The sequence below is a fragment of the Macaca nemestrina genome, chromosome 10 (genome assembly GCF_043159975.1).
Source record: "Macaca nemestrina isolate mMacNem1 chromosome 10, mMacNem.hap1, whole genome shotgun sequence".
In the NCBI taxonomy this organism is placed as follows: Eukaryota; Metazoa; Chordata; class Mammalia; order Primates; family Cercopithecidae; genus Macaca; species Macaca nemestrina.
In genome coordinates, this window is record NC_092134.1 from 54,040,988 (window position 1) to 54,060,918 (window position 19,931).

Below are 19,931 nucleotides of genomic sequence, written 5' to 3' on the forward strand. Positions count from 1 at the left end.
CCTCTTCCTTCTCAGCACTTTGCAGGTCACGCCATTCCTCAGTTACATGGCCAAAATCCACTGTGTTCATAGGGACTTTAAATTCTCCAATGATGTCATGCTTAGAGAAACGATCAAAATCATATACAGCCATCACCAGGGTTTTGCCACCCAATTCCGAGTATGGCACCTAAATATAAAGCAATGAGGATAAAATATCCAGTCATAAAAATGCTTAAAACATGTTACTTGTTCATGGTGCTTAATTTAATATTTATGCTGCATAAACAGAACAGGGATATAATTTTGTTTTTGGTTATTTTTTAAATTGAGACTTTTGACAAACTGCTTGAGGCTAAAATTACTTGAGAGAAAATGGGAATTTTTAGTGATTTATTGCTTTATCTCAAAGTTCTAGAAGCTGTTAGCATTATTAATAATGGATCCTGCTATTAGTCATGCTATGAATCCTTAAGATTAATAAAAGAATAAACAAGCCAATTGCATCTGACTATAAATAAGTTTTTCTTGTAGAATATTGTGTTGTTATTGTTGTTATAAGTTATATTGTCAGGGTGTAACTTACTGAGGGGCAAATAACTTTTTTCAAATGTTCCATTAACTCTTTCAAGGCATTTAAATGCCACAGTTCAATGGAGCAATGATTTATTAAAGACTATGCAAGGAGTCTGAAAGGATTGAAATGATATTCACAAGTGCCTCACCTACTCCTTAAAATAATTTGTTGATTGACAAGAACTGACTAGGAAATTGATGTTTTGAATATCAGAGGTGCATTATAATATGGGTTTTGAAGTTCATTCTTGGGTATGACATGTTTTAGGATGAGTGGTGGCAAAAGGCCAAGAACTGATGAATTCTCCAGCTGTTCAAATATATCTGGGACAGATGCTATGGGTTGGGATGTTTATTAGTGACATTTTTAATATTCAGTGAGAGCAGTGCAATCCAAGTAAGCTACACTTCAGTAACTGGGTAGAAATACCTAATTAAGAAATTGTTTAGACTTGTCTTAAAGGTTTGATCAATTTTCATACACTTCCTATTATTTTATCAGTGTAAATGGTTGTCTTATGCTTCAGCAAACATTTCTCAATTAACTGTATATTAAGGAGGGAAGAAAAGGAAGAATATTAGGCCATCTACATAGAAGAAATTTTAGTTTTCCAAAGAGTTTTTCTTTTCTGTCATTTATGTATCATCTGTTTGGAATCTGATTATTTTATTAAGACATTATGATTAAAAAGTAAGCATCATACTTTTTCCATTTTAGAAGGAATGGAAAACAAACCCTTCCAAAGGGCTGACTCTCAAAGAAAGAGACAAAATATTTTAGAGTAGGGATTAAACCCTTGAAAATTTTATTGTATATCTAAAATCTCTCTAGACTTTCTAATGATTGTACTCAAAGAGCCAACAGTCAAAAATCTGGGCTTGGGGTCAGACAGACCTTGTACCAGATTTGGACTTTCCAACTAAAGGGCTTGGGGCACATGATTAAACATCAGTTTATTCATCTATTAAATTGTGATAATACTGTAATAATGGCTGCTTCATGGGGCTGTTTTGGGGATGAATGAATATATGTAAAACACCTAGCGCAGAAGAAGCCCTTGAAAATATTTATTGTTTGAATGATTACTAGCTCCTTCAGATAACTGTTTGGAGGAAAAGAAGACGAATTTAGTTTCAGGCATGTTGAGTTCCTGTTCAGTGTTTCAATCCATTGTAAAGCCAGCCCTCTTTAAAGTCTTTTATACTTCCATTCCTATATCATATTGCCTCTTGGCATTTCAAGATGAGTAATCTACAATGTCTAACCAGCTCTCTAGAAAAATTGAAGTGTTTTTAAATATAGCAGAATATATTATACTGTGGATTATGTGCAGTTTGATCAACCTGTCTGAAATAAAATGAAACTTGATACAAATGTATAGAGAATTCAAAAATTTCAATAATTATACTTGGTTTTATAGAAATTACTAATAAAATTATTAGCATTTTTTTAAAGAAATAATAATGTAGGTAATGCAATATAAAACAAAGCCCCAATACATTAGCTCATATAATTTAAGAATTTCCTCACTAAGTTTTGGTCAGAAACTGCTGACCTAAGTTAAGGTTAATAAATAGATGAATAAAACAACTGTGATTACTATTACAATATTTTTAAAATTTTATTTCCACTTTATGTTTTGTGGTATGTTGGCTACAGTGATTAAGCTTCATGAGCAAATACTCTTCATGAGCTGAGTATTTCCAGAATGTCTTTACTGCTACTTTAAATTCACTGTCTAGGTACAGCAAAACCAGATTTTAAATAAGATTACTGACAATCCATGAGGGACCTTTGTCTTGAAAACTCAGAAATTTTAGAGTGAATAGAAAGACACTTCCCCTTTACATAATTGAAAACAAGGTTTGAGAAAATGACTCATGCCCTCATTTTCAATTTATTTCATCCCAGAATGTTTGCTAACACAAGGCACATGCTAAGCCTGGCTGATGGACGCGGTGATGTTGAATTAGCCTGCTGGCATATTCACAGACATTTCATTTTTCACAAACATATTGTTCTGAGTAATGCATTAGAAACTTTTTTTTCGCATGTTAAAGATATCCACCAAAAGAATTGTTTTTATGAATGATTTCAAGCCAAGATCCACAAAGATCCTGGAGACCTGCAAGGCATGTTTTCCTGATGAGATATTAAATGGCTGGAATCTCTATTATTGTTTGTCAACTGAGGTGCCTCAACAAGATGAAGAACATCAGAGCAGAACCTAGAGTAAAGGACAAAGGCTAGAAATGCAAAAAAACAGTGTGTTCATATTCCTTTTATTGATTAGTTAAGAAGAATGACTTTAACGTGCTCAAACTGCCCTTCTACACACAGAATTTTGTTACAAGAGTCATGTCTATTTGTACCATTTAAGCATTGGGACATAGCTTACTTAATCCTGGGATTGCAACAGATGTACCTATTTTCACGAACTTTGAAATTTAGAAAAATAATGATTTCATTCTTTTGGCTTTATGTTAGGTAGGGATCTCACTTTTTAGATGTGACTATGACATCCTAGTCATGTTCTAGTCAATTCCATTCCGAAATGACTGAACTGAATCGTACTCTGAACACACTGAAAGGCAATATTGAATCTTGACTGTAGTGAAGATACGAATTTTGCATGTTCTTACTGGAATTATTGTGAGTCCCTGAACAAGCATTCATGTGCATGTCTATGTATGTGACAGGATGAGATCAGTCTTTTAACTAAAACAACAAAGGAAAGGTTATAAATAAATATTAAAAAATACCTTGAAAGTAAATTGCTCATTGAAGACGGGATTAAGGGTTTTTCGGTGGACTTTTGTCTCAAATTTCTTCTTCTTATCAGGTAGCAGAAACACTTTCACATAAGGATCAGATGTGCCCCCCATGTCCAAGGCGGGCAGTTCGGCAGCCTGAATGATCCCTACCAGCAGCTGAAATAAATGAGAGGATACAGCAAACATAAATATTAGTGGACGTTTTGGAAAAGATCGATTTGTTCACAATGCTGCATATTGGAATTTCTCCCTCTTCCTATTTCGTTTTAATAAACTCTTATTCTCTTATGAATCTGAATACAGAAGGCAAATGAAGTGAGCTATGTAGACTTCGGAAACCCAATTATGACAGATGCAGGCTCTGGGAAGCCTGGTTTTAAGCACAAAGGAGGCTTTTTAAAAGGCTGCTGGTTGCAGTTAAATATGGAGTTCATTTTTGCAAAAGAGTTGTAATCAAATAACTTTCCAGTTGCTAAAAACCCTTGTGCATTGTTTTTCTTTCCAGAGCATGATTTGTAAGTGAAAATACATTGTTAAGCAATCGCAAGTTTGTAATTATAAAGTGGGAAGCTTTTATTCTTTATCAAAGCCTCAGACCAGCTGAGTAGAAATTTCTTAGAAATTGGGTAGCATTTTGAGATAAAAAATAAGATCTTCTAGTTTCTATTATATTTGACCTTCACTTGGGCGCTGGCTACATTTATTTTAACTTACAGTAGAATGATTATTATCTGTGAGATTCTGTGTTTAAATATAGGACATGGAGTCAAAGAAATGTAATTTCAGCTTCATAGGGAGGAAAGGAGATTGGAGGTGAGGTTTTCTAATGTTGAGTAACTATGTTTTTTATTTTTTCCAAGCACCACAGAACTATCTACATTTCTTTAAGTCTGTTTTCTTACTGATGCGTCCTTAAGCCTCATTATGAATATTAAAGTATTATGGCATTGTTAATATTTTTGCAAAGAAAAAAGAGGTGTGTGTACACCATCATAGATACTCTGTCATTAGAGATTTTGCGTCAACAGACTGATTTAGATCCATACAGGAAACAAAGTAGACTCTTATTGTTATTCAAGGTATATGCCATTTGGTAAATGCAGTAACACCACAGGTTTTTACATCACAGTCTGAGAATTTGAGTTCATGCCTTTTTAACTAGTAGAGTAAAACAGCAATTCACCTCCTTAAAAAAAAAGCATAGCCATTTTAATTGTGACTCACCATGTACTTAAGTGCATTTTGGCTAGGTGGCTCAATTTTTAACATGGACCAATAACCTGAATGATTATGTTGTTTCCATTTTAATGCTTCAATATCTTTTTTGTGGAATCATGATATGACAGTGGCAATAAGAATGCTAGATTGTAGGTACACAAAACACAGACAGATGGTCAAAAAATAGCTAAAATAGGCATCAGATTATAAAGACATGATTAGTAAAGCAAACAGTCTGTCTATCTGTTTGCTAAATTTGTATTTGGTATTTACCTTTATGCAGCAATGCGAATAAATAAGATTCTATTTCCTCATCCTCACTTTTTATAACCAATTTTCTTTTGAGCAGAAAATAACACGAGAGAGATGGCTTCAACTCTTTAGAAGCTAGATGATTTATGATTTAGAGTTTTCGGATATTTTGTTAATAAAGAATGAGGTTACTTTTTCCAACCTTATTCTGACTTCTGCCTAAGAGATAAATATCACATTTCTCTCTACCATGAAAGTGTCTTAATTAAAATATGTTAGGGTTGTCTTTTAGTTTTGGTAAGCAAACATACATATTTGATCCAAACTTTATGAAGTTTTTCAGACTTTATCTTCCTGCCTCTTAGGAATCACTTTATAAATCAAATGAGAATATTTGGGAAAAAAATCAATGCGTAATGTTTTAAAAATTCATCAGTTTCTCAGAATGAAATAACTTTTTAGATTTGATGTTTGCTGGAAAGGGAACAGTAAATGTACTCTTACTATATTTTAGTAAAAATATTTTCAGTGTTATTATTTTCTTAAAAATGCTACTTTATAAAATGATACTTACAGTATTAATAATTAAAGCTAACTTAAAAGCTTCAAAATTATGACTAACCAGGATGAGACACCACTAGATTTCCACTGGAAAATATGAATGGTCAATAAATGATGAGAAAAGTATTGGATGCATATAGAAAGTTGGATTAATTTTTTGGAAAATATGTTATACATTAAGACGAATATAAGTTGTCCTTGATCTTTCCTAGAATATATCAATAAGAGGTTTTGCTCCTAACCAAATCCTGACGCTCAAATTTTAGTAGAAGTGATAGAAATGATCACAAATGTCATATGTAATTAAGTAAAAATGGTAGACTTATAAACCTGAACCTGTAAACCAATAATGTAGTTTTCTAGAACGTATTATGTAATAACTAGCCAGGGCTATAATGAAGCTGATCAAAAAATTATTTTTACTATGACAGCATATTTACACATTCTTCATGAGGAACCCTCTGGAAACTTCAGAAAGTGAAGACATTATTTGAACTGTCAATTCCTAAATAAAACACAGAATTTCTGCAACTGCTTAGAGCTCTCACAGCACTACTGACTTTGGATGTTAGTCATCAAAGATGAGCATTGGTGTTTTATTTATTTATTGTTCATTCCTCATCAAACTGGAAATCATTAACACATGCTGCATTACTAGTAACTGTATTTATTTTACATTCATCAGTTCTTCTTTACCCAAAAAGGTAAGTGAAGCAAAATGAACTGGAGAGGTTTAAAACTTTCCTACTTGGAGAAGGGCTATGTCTTACACATTTTTAAATTAAATTACATTAAATTAAATTTTTTTTGAGACGGAGTCTCGCTCTGTTCCCCAGGCTGGACTGCAGTGGTGCGATCTCAGCTCACTGCAAGCTCCGCCTCCCGGGTCCACGCCATTCTCCTGCCTCAGCCTCCGGAGTAGCTGGGACTACAGGCGCCCACCACCTCGCCCGGCTAGTTTTTTGTATTTTTAGTAGGGACGGGGTTTCACCGTGTTAGCCAGGATGGTCTTGATCTCCTGACCTCGTGATCTGCCCACCTCAGCCTCCCAAAGTGCTGGGATTATAAGTGTGAGCCACCGCGCCCAGTCTGTCTTACAGATTTTTAAAAACCTGATCTCTAACTTAGCCTATTCCCCTAATTCTTATCCAGCTTTCACATTTCTGTAACAATTCAGAAGGTAAGGAGCATTTTCATCAATGTTGTGGATCCTGGAATGTCTTCGAATGTAAAGTGACTTTTAACAGTTATCTTTCATCAATCTCTATTTTATTGACAGGTAGTCAATAAAAGGTAGCCACTATTATTCATCTAGGTGGCATTTCATGACTTTACGAGAAATTGAAGCAAAAATGCCTGTTTTGTTACCTTCTTAATTCCTTGTCACTTTTTGGGCAATATTCCTAGGCACTAGAAGTAAGTCTCTGGTCTTCTCACTCTTTTAGAATTGCTATCTCATTAGCACTAGGAGTTTCACCTAGTACCATATAAGGCAATCCTGCTTTTAAATTGAAAGGACCAGAGTCAATTTTTCATCTTTGATCCCTTATCAAATCATTCTATCGTTTTTCAAAACTTTGGCTAGAATAGTGGCCGAACTCAAAGGCCCCTAGCCCTGTCTAGTTCTAAATCTGTAGAGTCCAAGGGAGGTTGCTGCAGCTCGGGCTGAGGGAGCTGAGAAGGTGAGACTGTGGCTAGAACCTCTCAGAAGCAGACCGACTGCTTCAAGTTAATTTGTATTCTGTCTGCCTGCTGAAAGTGCCACAAGTAGATGTAATCGGTTGAATACTGTGAATTCTAATTACCAGAAGTTAAATTAGCAAGTAGGGGACTGCCTGTTCTTAGAAATTATTTCATCCATAGCGTTGATAATTGCATTTTCTCCTCGCAGCAAACAAAATATTTTAAGAAGTATCTTGCTGCAATTTCTACTTGGTAATTTCAGAAAACATAATGGAATTTGAAGACATTTCTCCACTTCAGACCTGGTTATTTTGGAAATCATAATCCAGTGAATATTGAAGTTTTCCCAGTTTCTCCTCTTCTTTGGGTTCTTCTTTTTCTTCTCCATCAGTCAATCCAGTTTCAGCATCATCATCCTTGAGGGCCTATGTATAGAGAAATGGATCACATGTGAATTTCAGTGAATTTTCATTAAAACTTAAATTGAACTGGGCCTGTAGTTACACTTCCAAGCTGTTCGAAGCAAGCACTAAGATGCTGGAAATCTGTTTGACACACATTCACATTTGCTGCTTACATATTTTTTTAAATTCCTTTTGTGCACGGAATTTTTTTCCCCAATCAGCAAGCAAAATGAAAGCGATGGAAGAAGCCCCTCAGAATATTGCAAGCAAAAAATGTAACATTTTTGCAAAGAAAGTATCAACTTGGTGTTGTATTTGGCTCTGATAAAACTGCTGCTTTCAGAGGAAAGATAAACATGCTACTAACCAGGCCAGGTTTCACATTCATGTAGTTTAAAGAGATGCTCAGCATCATATAAAGTATCGCTACATGCAGTGGAATAATTAATATCAAATGCATGGCCTTTTGTTGCCTTGTTTCCTATGAAAAAGATAGTTCAGTAATGATCCTCAGAAAATTTAAATTCCCTGTGTTTCACATCTACATTTATTATGGTATGAAAAAGAGGAAAAAAACATGCCACCAGCAAATCCATGTTTAGAGAAAAGTTCACCCCACTTCCAGTTTCAGTTTACCACTTTATTTTCATAACAGCTCCACCAAAAGCTAGGCTGAATTAAATTGATTTAAGAGTCTATTTGATATCAAAAGATAAAAAGAGTTAGGTTTGCAATTCTGTCAAAAACAAATTGGTATAAGAATTCATTTTGTATTTAAGAGCAAAATCAATTGTATTGAACTCTCAAAACTCAGTCTGACCAATTGAATACTCTTTATAACCTAAAACTTAAGTGTGCTATAAATGGAAATATTAGAAAGCTCATTATCTCATAAGTTTCATTCAAATGCTCTTCTTTTTAAAAAATCTAAAAATATAATATGTTTTTCCAACATGCAAATATTTTGCTAAAAATATCAACATTAATAAAGCTTGTAAGTACATGAGTTTTGTTTCTAGGGATGTGCAATTCTTATTGCTTTAAGTAATTAGAACAATTAATTAGAAGTCTATACACAGTCATTACTCAAAATTTAAAATAATACAAAATTACATTTTCCTGACTATGTGTGAGGTTGAAAAGATTAAAAACTGTGTATGAACCATTTGTATTTTTTCTTCTGGGGACTGCCTGTACATAGCCTTTGCTAATTTGTCTATGTATTGTTTGCCTTTTTCTTATTGATTTGCAAAGGCTCTTTGTATTTTAATGATTTCAACTTTGTTGTTATGTTATATACAACAATTATTGTCTCCTAGTTTTAGGTTATAGCATTTTTATTGCTATTTTTGTATATGTGTATGCATGCGTGTATTACTGTAGAATCTCACAGAAATCAAAATGGACATACCAGTGGTAGATTGTTTTATATCTCTGACAAAGTAAAGGAATCTTAACTCTTGTTAGCTCTCAAATTGAATCTGTGAATTCTCATAGAACTCAAATGCAAGAATTATAACCAGGTTGTAGATAGGCATCAGTCATCAGACCGCACGCAGCTCCTCCTCTCTGCTACCCCCGCATCCAAGACTACATGGTCTTTTTTCTTTGCTGTGTTCAGCATTCTCAGGAAGGAGATTCTCTGTTCAATCCACCCTCTTACTCAGGGACCTTCAGTGATGCTTCAAAATGGCACCGTCAGTCCTTGAATTTATAAGATTTTCTAATTTGGCTTCACCCAGTTAACTCCAATTTGATTCGAAAAAACTGAGACTCGGCTGTATCACAGGTTAATAGAACTCATTCAGGTGGGAAGGTCATATAAACAGAATTGAGCTGTTGTCAGAGATGCCTCTGCTTTTTTTGCTGGAAATTTCTTAGGAACCGACAGTGAGTTTTGAAAATTGAAAATTGCCGTCATGATATACATCTGTGTAGAAACATTATCAAATTTGGTTAGCTACAAACCCCTTAATTTGGAAAGTTTAATCTATGCTTGGGTGTTTCTTTGAATGTTAAAATGTTGAATTACTAATAGGGCTAAAGACAGGAAACAACATGAAAATATTTAAAAATTTATATTAATTGTTTAACTTGTGAACAAGAGGCTTGGTCACTAAAGGTAACATGTGATAGTAAAGTGACAAAAAAAAAAAAAAAAAAGACTGCTGAGTTTAGTTAGAGAACTTTAGGCAGTGGAATCCCTTTGCCCTTTCAAAACCCTAGCTGTGTATAAGTCTTTAACACTGTCGTAGATGTGCTCAGGAAATTGCAGCTTAGGTAATTTGCCTCCCTATAAGATTTTTGGTTTTGTAAAAATAATAGCAAACTATTTAACATCTATTTCTGTTTGATAAATCTGCATGTCAGTCTATTATTATAATAAAAAATTCATCGATTAAAATACCTTTTCAAAAGTCTCTTTCAGAACTGAATTTATGTATCATGTTTCAGCCCAATGCAATTTGAAATAGCTGATATATTAAATCTCCTTCTCCCTAAGTGGCTTTTACCTGAATAGAAGGCAGGACCATCTCTGCAATTATTCTGCATGAAATAGGGCTAAATTTTTGACAATTTCTCAGTGCCACTGTTCATCACTGAAGTGATTAAGTCTATTCCTGTCCCAAAGGCTGAGCTTAAGCAAGACATTTTCTGTACCATCACATTAAATTCAGACCTATTAAATCAGTAGCTATTATAATATCTCAAGAGCACTATTTTCCCCTCCATGGAACAAAATTCGGAAGAAAAAGCTTGTAAACCTAGCAGTTCTGAGGTTTGATAAATTGCAGTAGAAAAAGCTGGGTTGGGAATATCAGACCTTATTTTAAATTTCAAAGATGAAGTGCACATGCTTATGGTTTGCTTTGACATTCAACAGGTGCTGTGTTCGCAACCATCAGAAGGAGCATTTGTTCATTCTCAGTGACATTGTTCAGATTTGGATTTAATAAGGCACACTGGAAAAGTAGCGCAAGGGACTGAATTTCTTTCTGTGTCCATCAACTTAAAACTTGAGCTTTCTAATACTGTTATATTTAATCTGTTAGCGTGTTTAAAATGAGAACCCCTTATCTTTAAAGAAATCAATTTAGTTCAGCCTCTTGATGTGTGTCAGAATGATATACCCTCAGCTGTGGAGCCCCAGGTGCCAGGCCACTAAATGTATCTGAGCGTTGACTAGGGATGTCTAAGTAGCAGAGGAAACCTACCGCAAGGGACAGTCCAGAACAGTCATGAGACACAACACAGATAAGGACATAGAAGGAAGAAATAAAAATTAAAATATCCACACACATTAGTGAAAACCATGGAGAAATGACCTTTCCAGACCTATGGCTTTACAAGTGAATATTTTCCTTCTGTCTGGTTAGTGTTCTCTAGTTTTAAGGCATACAAAAGAACACGTAAATATGTATTTTATGCAACATAAATGTCTATACTTTTTGTAATCATTGCAGAATATTTAAAAAATCTTCCTTGGTTTCAAAACCTTACTATAGAGACATGTAGCCATGAATATTGAAATTTGAGTTTCTGTAAGTTTGATATGAATTGAAATGGTAAAAATGTATTGATTGTCCTAGAGCGTTTATATCCTGTATCTACAGCCTATATATATATTTCTTAAGATTAAGAAATTATATCTAAAATGCCTCTCACATCTGTCTTGTTTTTAAATGAGAGAGGCATAAGCCATCTTTATTTTCTTCCCATGTTCACTTCAACATTCTGCTGAAGATATTTTGAAAATATAATTATTTAATAATAATTTTAATTTGTATTCATGCTGTTTTGATTTTTGGGTGATCTGGCGATCATCATGTGATAAAACATTCTCTTAAAATCTGCACATTCTGTTTTGCTTTTTCAGCCTTCCTCTTCATAAACTGATGGAACCCATGATTAGCTACTTTTGTCTGCTTCAAAAAGTAGCATAAGCTACAGTTATATAAACGTTTATCACTGGAGTGTATATTCATCTGTCCAAATTATATCTTATTCTGTGCATTTAATTGCTCATAACTTAGTAAAATTGAGACCTAGCTAATGTCCTATGTAGACAAAGTGATCTACTTAAAATGACTGAAAACATCTTTTTGAGTGGTTGACATTCTAAATAATTTGCAATAACAGATTATTATAAACTATCACTGACTTCTTAATATTTCTTTGTTTGAATCATTTTCTCTGTCTCTCCCCATCCAAAAAATAGATCATCAATGAAAAATTAACCCCCATTAATTCTCTATATTTGAGATCTTGGTCATTTATCCAGGTCATAACAGGGGTAATAAACACCACCACTATGCCATAAATTATAATCTTACATCATACAGAACAAATCCCACAAATATTATAGATTTATTGTCCTAGGAAGAAATGTTATAGTTATCACTTAACATTATTCAGTAATTTTAATTAATTCTAGAACACAGTGAAACCACATTCAAATTTTATGATAATTATGAAAATGATAGTAATCTATTGTCAAATTATTGTTTTCATAATATTGATAAAATTAACATACATATTATTCAGTCCATGTCCATCTAGGAGGTTATTTCCACACTTAATCTCCCAATAAGTTGTTTAAATAAATCTTTATCAAGTCCTACTTGCTATGAAAAGTGTGGAAATAAAGACATGATTTGAAATTTTAGTTTCTACTTAACTGAAGAGAAAAATCTTTATTAGACACTTGTAGTTGGACGTTTATGCATTGGCTTTTGTGACTGTGATTAGAAATTGCCAGAAAAATCAAACTCTTGCTACTCCGAGCTCAGTCCCAAACTCTCTGAGTATGAGTACAGGCATTCCATCCATTCCATAGCTCCAAAACCAAACAAAAATGCAGGAAGGAAAAAATGAGCCTTTGTGAAATTATTATCAATAGATACTGTAGTGTCTTTGAGGAAAAAGAGTTTAAAACTCAAGCTGGGAAGGGGAGTTAGTGTCCTGAATGTGTAATGAACTAGGAAACAACGCAAATGTACTTAAAATGCCTGTTGTTACACTTGATTAAATTGTTCTTAAGGAGATTCAGGTTTAAGAGTTTGATTAATAGTAATTAATAGTATAAGAGGAATTTATAAAACTGCCTATGTATTTTGCTATTTGGGAATAAATAAAACTTTTGTATTTCATGGAAAACACTGATAATTGAAATGTTATTTCTATAAAAAATCTGTATATATACATTTTAATTTTAAAATATGAATTAAATATTCTTTAGAGATATTCAATATGAATATTATTTTAAAAATGAAGGGGCATTTAAAATTATTAATAATAGTAAACGTTGTCTTGAACCAAGTTGTCCAATTAATTTAGCCAAAAACAGATAGCAACAGAAAGAACAGGCCAAATAGCTTTTTTGGGCTTGGAAACATAACCCAGCCAGATGGATTTTATAACCAGTGTTATGGTTGTAATTGTCCTTATTAAATTGAAATGAGAATTTTGTCTTTTAAGAAATAAGAAAGAAAACTTTTTTTTTTTTTTTTTTTTGAGACTGAGTCTGGCTCTGTCGCCCAGGCTGGAGTGCAGTGGCAGGATCTCAGCTCACTGCAAGCTCCGCCTCCCGGGTTTACGCCATTCTCCTGCCTCAGCCTCCCGAGTAGCTGGGACTACAGGCGCCCGCCACCTCGCCCGGCTAGTTTTTTGTATTTTTTAGTAGAGACGGGGTTTCACCGTGTTAGCCAGGATTGTCTCGATCTCCTGACCTTGTGATCCGCCCGTCTCAGCCTCCCAAAGTGCTGGGATTACAGGCTTGAGCCACCGTGCCCGGCTAGAAAGAAAACTTTTTTATAAGGCAAAAATTCTGTCCTGTCTTGTTCTTTAGAACTGGCTCATATTTCTCTCCCTTCTCCCATATAACTCATTATTCTTGAGAACTAATTTTTCAACTGGATGGACATGTAGGAAAAGCAGCTTCCATCAAGTTTGATGAACAGCTGTAAAACTCAGTTATTTAACAGCGATTATAAACAGTAGAAATTAGAAAGATCCCCTGCCCAACTGCAAAAACACTCAGGACTTTTTATTTGATTTTTCTAACTCTGAACACAATGAAGACTGGTTAAACAGATGTAATCAAAATATTCAAGCATCATTCTCATACGCCAAACCCATCAAGATGGACCTGATGATCATGGATTCCCTTTTCTGTTCTATATGCTCAGGAGATTGGAAAACCCTGCCAAATGCCTCCATTATGCTTTGGGATCTTGAACAATGACTGAAAGGTTTGCAAAGCATCTCAAAAACAATATGGGTCCAGAAGTTGTTTATTTCTATAATTATATGGCATAAAATAATAAACCGTTTATCGTTTTAAAACAAAATAATCTAAGAAGAAATGTGGAAAGAATACATTACCTGATCTTTCATTGTCTTCCCTAAGTCTTTTACATCTTTCATGTTAATGGCATTCTTTCCTCCTTTTTCCTTTCCCTTCTTCTTGTTTTTCTTTTTGAACAAACATTTCTTACAGATACAAAAGCAGCAGGTCAGGACTAAAAGGACTGCGACTATGGCTATTGCGATTAAGGCCCACGGTGGCACTGAAAGAAAGAAACAGACAGAGAGCACTAGTCATACAACACTTAGATGTGCAAAACCTTTTACCTCATGGGCTATAAAGATATTCATTTTTTCATTTGCATTTTTGAGCACCCATTATGCTGCAGGTACACCATTCCTCAGTACTTTACCCACATTGTTGTCTCCAATGAGTGTATTGTTTCCTTTCTTTCCCACTTTGCCCTTCCAGATATATCAAATGTCATCTCCTTCCTATTACTTTTCTTGACTCTCCAAGCTAGATTTCTAGAAACGCATCTCTTCACTCATTCAGAGCCAAGCTTTGGAGTTCAGCCATTGAGTTTAAATCCTGGCTCCACTATTTACTAGCTGTGTGATCTTGGGCAAGTCATCTAACCTCTCTCTGCCTCACTTTCCTCATCTCTAAAGTGGAAGTAAATTGGTAGGTACCCCATAGATCTTTCTGAGTATTAAATAATAAGTTGCAGTGCCTGGCACATGGCAAAAGCTTAATAAATGGCAGCTGCTATTACTCATCTCTAAAATACTAGCATGTTCTGGCATGGTGGGGGACAGATATTAGTCATATATGTAGAACAACAAATATAAAATCATAACAATAGTGAAGGTTAAGAAGAAGTACTTGGCGATTTGAAAATCAATCATGGGGAAATGCATGCACTGAGGTTCTCTAGATGTGGGTGATTCTCATGCGTTTGGTGGCTCTTAACCCAGGTTTCGATTTTTTTTTTTTTTTTTTTTGAGACAGTCTCGCTCTGTTGCCAGGCTGGAGTGCAGTGGCGTGATCTTGGTTCACTGCAACCTCTTCCTCCTGGGTTCAGGCGATTCCCTGCCTCAGTGTTCTGAGTAGCTGAAACTTCAGGCATATGCCACCATGCCCAGCTAATTTATATATATATTTTTTTAGTAGAGACGGGGTTTCACCGTGTTGACCAGGATGGTCTCGATCCCTTGACCTTGTGATCCGCCTGACTCGGCCTCCCAAAGTGCTGGGATTACAGGCGTGAACCACGGCACCTGACCAAAGTTAGCTATCATTTCTTTACAGTCAAGGCATTGTGGGTAAGGTAAAGAGCTCAGGACATATGAAAAAACATAAACTACTCACACAAATAAATATGTAAAAAGCAAGATGAGTACCATGAGGGGAATTTAGTGAAAATGCAAAGGGAAAGACAGGAGGAAGGATGATTTTTAGATAAGAGGAGAGGCTTAGGTTTACAGGCTGTTTAAAATAATAGAACATATATACATAAATATACTCAAATAAAGATTTACTTTTCTATTACAGTTGTCCCTCTGCTTAGAGTTGGTATATTTTCTTATTTGGTATGCCTTACATCATGTGCTTATAAAAAATAAGGTGACGTGGAAACATTTATGATTTTGGTTAGGTTGAAAGGGAAGTACTCATAAAACAAATCACAGCTATTGAAATTAATCAGAAGTAATTTTATTTGTCTGTTGTAATAAAAAACGATATTGGGCACTGAAATGATAAGGGAAAGCCAAATAAACATTACTAGAACCAATGATTGCTGAACACCAGTCAGGAGTACTTTGATAAAGTAAAAACACTTAAAAATTAACCTCTCTTCAAAATTGAGAAAATCTACTCTCTTTGCTTTTCCTCTGCATTTAGTATTATTGTGCAGAATACTTACTATGCATATTATTCCAGCGTATGACTGGATACTAGATGTTAACCTAAGGACATAAAATAAAACTACAACTTTTGAAATTGTGCTTTCTGCCAAAGAAATACTTATGTGAAAGTTACAGATAAACCCACACCCAAAGACATTTTCTTCCAGTTCTCTAAACTTATTAAGCAATGTAAAGATTAAAAAAGTAAATTATTTTATGTAACCAATGATGTCATTCATAATACTTCATTTAAAAGCATCTATCTCCCTTGATCTAGCTAAAATCCTGTCATGCATGAACAAGAGAGTGTAGGTATCCATTGCAGGAAAGATGGCATTCATAATGACCCTTCATTTTGAACCTCGTAAATTATTCTCCCAGTTGGACTTGTGTGGTGATAATCACTCAGAGAGCTACATAAAAGTCTCTTAAATTGTACAAGACAAGACAAAGATGACTTGACAAGTTCACAAAAAGAAAACAGTGAAAGCAAAGGAACATTATTTAATCAAAGGGAGTTAAAGAGCTAGGAACATGAGATTACAAGAAGAAATGTGAAATAATGCAACTTGAAGGGAATTTATAACCACTGGACAACTTTTATTTTATGGCTTTTATTTCTTAAAGCACTGCCGTCTTTTAGATTTGCCTTCAGTTTGAATAACTTTAAGTTGGAATATGCTATATTAAATATAATTAACAGAATTTTCTTCACAATGTATTGGAACCTTTAGATAGATAAAATAAAAAAATGCTTAAAGTTATTTTGTATAGCTATAGGATAGCTTGACTCATTAGTCGTATATCATGTAAAGAAACAGCCATTTTTAGTAAATAGAGTACGGGGATGCTCATGTTAAAATTTTATTTCATTGTGTAGAGTAACCAAATATTTAAAATTTGTCAAGTTTACTAAGAAACAACACCCACAGTATTATTCATCTGCAGTATTTCTAGAAACGTGTCTCAGTATTGGTCAGCAAATCTTCTGGAATATATTTTGGATCAGGCTAAAAGTTTATGGAAGACCTACCTACCTGTTATGGCCCAGCAATTGGGCTACAGTTATAGATACATTATCTTATTTAGTCTTTGCAGCAGTTTTGTTCAGTATCACTTCAGTTTTACAGAGGAAAAACTCTATAGGTTGAATAGTTTGAGAAATTCAAATTTATCTTTAGGTTGTTAGGTTAAAAATGTGATTATTAAAAATGTATACAGAGAAAAAAATTTGTATATAGGTTTAAAGTCTCTTTAATAGAACATGTTCAATTAAAAAATTCAGTGAAGCAAATAACAGCATAAAATGCAGTGATTTTTAAAATATAAAATAAGAGTTTCAGTCAAAAAAATAGTCTCATCAAAATACTGCTACAGGCAGAAAACTATCAGTTTATTGTTATTGCTACCCAACTATCATTACGTGGAAGTTTATAATAAGAATTTTAACATTCAACTTAAAGGCCTTTCAGCAGAAAATAATAGACTAGTATAAAAACTCTGTTAAAAATATTATTTTCATTTTCTGGTTGATGAATCAATCTCACATATATTATTTGACCCGAAGGTAAATTGATACGTAATAATGAAGTCCAATGCAAATTAATTTAAAACTGCTTCTGATGTTTTAATTTATACCTCGTGGTAGACATGATAATGGCCCCTCCAAGATGTCCACATCTTACTTTCTGGAAGCTGTGAATATGTTACCCTGCCTGGTAAGAGGGACTTTGCAAGTGTGATTAGATTAAGGATCTTGAGATGGGGAAATTATCCTGAATTATCTGAGTGTAGACTCAATGCAATTACCAGAGTTTTTTATAAGTGAAAGAGGCAGGCAGAAATGTCAGAGTCCGAGAGAGAGAGATTTGAAAAGTCTCTGTTGCTGGGTTTGTAGATGAAGAAAGGGACCATGAGCCAAGGAATGCAGGTGCCTGTTGAAGCTGGAAAAGGCAGGAAAATGGATTCTCCCCTACACCTTCAAGAAAGAACTGGCTCTGCAGACACCTTGATTTTAGCTCAGTGAAACCAATTTCAGATTTCTGACCTCCAGAATGGGAAAATAATAAAGTGTGTTGCTTTTATGCCAGTAAACTTGGAATAATTCATTATAGCAACAATAGGAATTCAAATGATACAAAGAAGACCTCAAGAGATTTGTAATATATGCTGTATATAGGTAACTATATGTTAGTAATATTCATGTGGGCTATTCCTGTGTTTTCTGCTATCTTTTCTTTCTTATTTATTTATTTTAGTAGCTCTAGGGGTTTGGTTAAATGGATGAATTGTACAGTGGTAACGTCTGGGCTTTCAGTGAACCCATCACCTGAATGGTGTACATTGTATCCAATAGGTAATATTCAATCTCTCATTCCCTTCCCACTTTTGACTTCATTATACCACTCTATATGCCCTTGCATACCCATAGCTTAGCTTTCACTTATAAGTGAGAACATGCAGTTTTTGGTTTTCTGTTTCTGAGTTACTTCACTTAGGATAATGGCCTCCAATTCTAACCAAGTTGCTGCAAAAGACATTATTTTGTTCTCTTATCATAACTGAGTAGTATTCCATGATCTATCTATATCTATATATCTATATCTGAAATTTTCTTTATCCACTCATCCATTGATGGACACTTGGGTTGATTCCATAACTCTGCGTTTGTGAATTGTGCTATAATAAACATGTGAGTGCAGGTATCTTTTTGATGTAATGGCTTCTTTTTCTTTGGGTAGATACCCAGTAATGGGATTGCTGGATCAAATGGTAGAACTGTCTTTAGTTGTTTGAGAACTCTCCATACTGTTCTGCATAGAAGCTGTACTAATTTACCTAACACATCAACGGTGAGTAAGAGTTCCCTTTTCACAGCATCCATGCCAATGTCTATTGTTTTTTGACTTTTTATTAATGGCCATTCTGATTGTAAGGTGACATCTCATTTTGGTTTTAATTTGCATTTCTCTGGTGATTAGTGATGTGGAGCATTTTTTTCATATGTTTTTTGGCCATTTGTGTGGCTCTTTTGAAAAATATCTCTTCACATTTTCCCACTTTTATGGGATTTATTTTTCCTTGTTGATTTGAGGTCCCTGTGGATTTTGTTGGATGTATAGTTCGTGAATATTTTCTCCCATTCTATAGGTTGTCTATTTACTCTGTTGATTATTTATTTAGCTGTACAGAAGTATTTTAGTTTAATTAAGTCCTATTTATTTATTTTTGTTTTTATTACATTTGCTTTTGGGGTCTTGGTCATAAATTTTTTACCGAGGCCAATGTTGAGAAGAGTTTTTTCCCTAGGTTTTCTTTCAGAATCCTTATGGTTTCAGGTCTTACATTTAAGTCTTTAATCCATATTGTGTTAATTTTTTTGCATATGGTCAGAGATAGGGATCCAGTTTTATTCTTCTGTATTTGGCTATCTAATTTTCCCAGCACCATTTGTTGAATGGGATATCCATTCCCCAGTGTATGTTTTTGTCTGCTTTGTTGAAGATCAGTTGGCTGTAGATATGTGGCTTAATTTCTGGGTTTATTTCTGGGTATATTCTGTTCCATTGGTCTATATGTCTACTTTCATATTACTTTTATTTTACAACCATGCTGTTTTGGTTGCTATAGCCTTGTAGTGTAATTTTAAGTCAGGTAATGTGATATTGCCAGATTTGTTATTTTTGTTTAGGATTGCTTAGGCTATTCAGGCTCTTTTTTGGTTCCATATGAATTTTAGTGTTTTTTTTCTAATTCCGTGAAAAATGATGTTGATACTTTGATAGTAATTATACTGAGCCTAAGATTGCTTTGGATAGTATGGTAATTGTCACAATATTGATTCTTTTAGTCCATGAACATGGGATGCTTTTCCATTTGTGTCATCTATGATTTCTTTTATCAGTGTTTTGTAGTTCTGCTTGTAGAGATGTTTCACCTCCTTAGTTAAGCATATTTTTTAGGTATTTTATGTTTTTTGCAGCTATTATAAATGGGATTGACTTCTTGTTTTGATTATCAGCTTGATCATTATTGGCATATAGCAGTGGTGCTGATTTATGTACCTTGATTTTGTACACTGAGACTTTATTGAATTCATTTATCAAATATAGGAGTCTTTGGGGTTTTCTATGTATACATTTATATCAACAGCCAACAGAGACAGTTTGACATCCTCTTTTCCAATGTGGATGCTCTTTATTTCTTTATTTTGTCTGATTGTTCTGGCAAAGACCTCCAGTACCATGTTGAATGGAAGTGGTAAAA

At 34.2% G+C, this 19,931-nt stretch overlaps 1 protein-coding gene across 4 annotated transcripts in view; it reads right to left on the bottom strand.

The window, feature by feature from the left end:
• The window catches only part of LOC105473309 (synaptotagmin 1), a 593,369-nt gene that overhangs the window by 157,602 nt on the left and 415,836 nt on the right, over nucleotides 1-19,931 (bottom strand). For 2 of the 4 annotated variants that reach the window (XM_011727061.2, XM_011727060.2), the window contains 4 exons: nucleotides 13,833-14,017; nucleotides 7,347-7,460; nucleotides 3,319-3,486; nucleotides 2-169 (listed from right to left, as the gene is read on the bottom strand). In XM_011727061.2, coding sequence (XP_011725363.1) covers nucleotides 2-169; nucleotides 3,319-3,486; nucleotides 7,347-7,460; nucleotides 13,833-14,017 — 635 coding nt within the window. Of the gene's footprint in view, nucleotide 1; nucleotides 170-3,318; nucleotides 3,487-7,346; nucleotides 7,470-13,832; nucleotides 14,018-19,931 lie in introns of all 4 variants that reach the window. The other 2 variants (XM_011727059.2, XM_011727058.2) reach the window with 1 other exon arrangement.